We start from the raw sequence: 3,764 nt of genomic DNA, 5'->3' as shown, positions 1-3,764 counted from the left end.
ATAAAATATATATTCTTAGTTTATTAATATCAATTATAAGGTGTAAGTATTTTTAACTCACCCTTTTAAATTTTCTCCCATCCTAGGTCACCACATCGATTGTGCGAAACAGTGACTCTCTACATCGAGGTTGGGTCCATGCAACATCATTCTACTTTGTATGTAGTTTCACATTTTTTTTGTCTTTTACTGCATGAGGGTTTATTACGGTATTACCTAGGGTTGTTAACAAGCCGAACCGAACCGAGTTTTTGGTTTAACGAGCTCAGCTTGTGAGAAGAAAGAAGAATTCGAGTTGAGTTCGAGTCGAGNGCACTATAAGCTGGCAAAACAAGCAGTTCAGGAACATTTTTTCCCAATCTTTTGATTCTCTCATGAAGAGATTCACATGCAAAATCAATCTCCTCCTGACCAGTCAAGAAGAGAAGGATATCTCCTTCAGGTTCTGTCAAGTGGATCTCTAGGACAGTGATCAGTGCTGCATCTAGATAATCGCTTTCTGGCTGTTTGGAGTAGAATATCTCAACAGGGAAAGTCCTTCCAGGAATTGTGAAGATGTTGCAGTTGAAGAAATATCCTGAAAATTTCTCTGCATCTAATGTGGCAGATGTAACAATCAGGCGAAGGTCAGGTCTCCGTTTCACAAGCTGCTTAAGTAACCCAAAAAGAACATCGGTGTTGATTGTCCTCTCATGAGCTTCATCAAGCATAATGACTGAATACTGAGAAAGATTCTCATCTATCAAAATCTCTTTGAGAAGCATACCATCCGTCATGTACTTGATCACAGTATCAGCTCCAGTACAATCCTCAAATCGTATAGCGTACCCAACATCCTCCCCCAAACGACAACCAAACTCTTCAGCAACTCGCTTGGCCACAGATGTTGCAGCGACCCTTCGAGGTTGAGTACATCCAATCTTACCTTTTGTTGTGTAACCAGCCTCCGCAAGATACTGTGGTACTTGGGTAGTTTTACCTGAACCAGTCTCACCGATTACAACCAAAACCTGATTATCATGCACAGCCTGAATTAGTTCCTTATTGAGTTTGTAAATTGGCAAGCTCTTCCTCTGTTCCTGAATGGAGAGCTTTGATCTCTGTCCAAAAGTCAATGCTTTTCCATATGAGTCCTTCTTCCATTCGGGTATGTTAGAAGCTGATAAACCAACACCCCTGAGCTCATCTGCAAGATGTCTATCACCAGTTTCCGGTATTGGATCTTCCCAAGCACGGTTCAGATCCTTTGGTATTGAATCTAACATTGTCTTCTGCTGTTGTCCCCTCAGTTCTCTCCGCTCCTTGATGAGAGCAGATTGGAGAGCAGCAGAACGGCTCAGTGACCCTTCTGGATTCTTGAAGATTTTTACAGGTGATATGTCAACAGAATACTTAGAATGCCCATTTAAAAATGCTGGTTCATCCTCATTCAGTTCAATCTCAAGCTCTTCCTCAGCACTCTCCTCTTCAGAAGCCAACCCATCTCCTTCCTCATCATACATGGTATACTCATTCTCAGCCAAAACCCCTGAAGCAATCAACTGTTTCTTTTCCCACTTCTCCAGTGAGCTCATTCTCTTCAGCTGCTGGCGCGACCGGACAGCATCATCCTCCTCAAGATCCATCCTAGCTATAGGCCGTGATGCATTAGCCCTGAACTCATCATCCACGGAGCTCTTCTTTAGCGGATGTAAGTCCTTACCAGTATTCTGATTGATATCCCTCATGGAAAGACTCAACTTCCCACCTGAAACCGAAATCACCTTCACATAAACCTCCTGATAAGGCTGCAAAACATCTTTGGCGTTACCAATTCTCCTACGTGAAATCTGCGAAACATGAACCAAACCCTCCTTACCCTTAAAATCCCTCAACTCAACAAAACAACCCGTCTCCATCACTCTTGATACTGTCCCTTTATAAACCATATACAACTCGGGATCCTCAGTTTCTCGACATCGATTACCAACATCAACTTCAATTTCTTTCTCAAGAGCACTGTACTTGATCTTCTCACCATCACTGCCTCTCTCTTTCTTTAACTTCTCATCTGAATTTCGCTTCTTACCCGGAGGAAGAATGGCGTGAATGATAGTTAACAATGTACGGACAACGTAATCAGGCAACTCAGCTCCATTTGCTTTCAATTTAGTATCAAACCTCTCCACTGTTTCGCAACTACGGCCTAACTCGCAGAGGAACTCAGCCAATACCTTATCTCCAAAGCCTAGATGTGTTTCCAACTCAGAACAAATCTTAGAGACAAGGGACAGATATTCTAGTTTCTTAAAAGCATCATCTTCTATAACCATCGTTCCAGATGAAAAACACACACACAACACACACACACACACACAAAAAGATTTGGAGAGTCTTCGTGTACCTGATCGAATATGGCTTACAAAACTACAGACTCCTTGTGTTGCAGGGAATCGAAACTGGATGGAGGCTTTTAAGATCAACCTTTTGTCAACCTTCTTTGGATCATTCGTGTCTGGTTCATGGACGGTTCACTTGCGCGCCAAGTAAGAAGTTGCCAAGTCGGACGTTTTTCTTATGCTCTGACTTATTTTTCTGAAAAATAATTTAGGGGGCTGCTAAAAAAATTCTCCCCAGTAATCACATATTTGAGTTAAAAGCTGTATGGGATTATTTTACTACATGTTATCTTCAAAAGACAATTTATTTAAGAAAAACCGATTTTTTTCCTTTTTTATTCTTTAACAGGTGATACTTGAGCCGTTGATTGAATCATATAATGTTTCATTATAGAGATATATTATATTAATGAAGAAAAAGATATTTTAAGATTATTAGAAATGTTTAGAAAATGTGTTTGGTTGGTTCGAATAAATTGGTAAATAATATATTTAGTTGGGAGGATAAAAAGATGACTATGTTATATATATTATTAAATTATCCTCTTTTTTAAATATTAATATAATAATATTTTTTATTATTATTTTTTGAATCACTTTTAACCCCCAATATTTGAAATTTTGCTAAAACACCTCAGCCATATAAAACTTTAATTTATAGCAAAATCATTCCCATCCACCCCAAGCCATTGTCGGCAACCAACCACCACCGCCGATAGTAGTCGACAATCAACGAAATGGCGCACGACTAGCCATATATAGCTGGTTGTGCGTCGGCAAGGCCGAAAATGGGCATGAATTACAGATCCATGGTCGGAAAACGACCAGATTTGTGGTCGTGAAATAGCCACAGAAACGTCAAATTTGGTCGTTTTCGACAATGGAGAAAAGGCCTCACTAGCGCACGACCAATCAGATCTCGCCGGTAGTGCACCATTACGGCGACTGACGTCGGTGGCCGACGTTAGTCTTGGGTGGTTGGGGATATTTTGTTAACTTTTAAACTTTTTCATGATTGGAGTGTTTTAGCTAATTTCTAAAATGTAGAGAGATTGGGTAATTGTTATTTGGTAGACATTTGAGGGCAATTGTGTCTGAAATGGTTTTTAATTAAGGGCCAAATGGGTAGAAAAATCATATTACTCTAGTAATGTTTTAATAACACCCCCTAGCAAGGAAATAAGATTACCCCTCACATTACTAAAAGTAACCACTATTTGTAATAAAAATCCTGTAATATTTTATTACTCGCAAATCAAATACAAGATTCTTGTAAAATAAACAAAGATTTACCCCGTTATCTTATTTACCCCCGATCCAAACGACCCCTAAAAGTTAACAAGCAAGCCTTCCAATGAACACCCTATTAACAACTAAATAATACAC

General features: G+C 39.5%; 1 protein-coding gene across 1 annotated transcript; it reads right to left on the bottom strand.

Moving 5' to 3' along the window:
- Positions 1 to 212: 212 nt before the first annotated feature.
- Positions 213 to 2,509, bottom strand: LOC116137905 (probable pre-mRNA-splicing factor ATP-dependent RNA helicase DEAH5). Its single transcript, XM_031423600.1, has 2 exons — positions 2,384 to 2,509; positions 213 to 2,227 (listed from the first exon to the last, which is right to left on the bottom strand). The coding sequence occupies exon 2, from the start codon at positions 1,926 to 1,928 to the stop codon at positions 213 to 215; it is 1,716 nt and encodes a 571-aa protein (XP_031279460.1). The 5' UTR covers positions 1,929 to 2,227; positions 2,384 to 2,509.
- Between the last annotated feature and the right edge of the window lie 1,255 nt (positions 2,510 to 3,764).

Source organism: Pistacia vera, unplaced genomic scaffold, assembly GCF_008641045.1.
Source record: "Pistacia vera cultivar Batoury unplaced genomic scaffold, PisVer_v2 Contig337, whole genome shotgun sequence".
Taxonomy (NCBI): domain Eukaryota; kingdom Viridiplantae; phylum Streptophyta; class Magnoliopsida; order Sapindales; family Anacardiaceae; genus Pistacia; species Pistacia vera.
The sequence above is the reverse complement of the archived record's forward strand: the minus strand, read 5'-3'. Positions and strand labels throughout refer to the sequence as shown.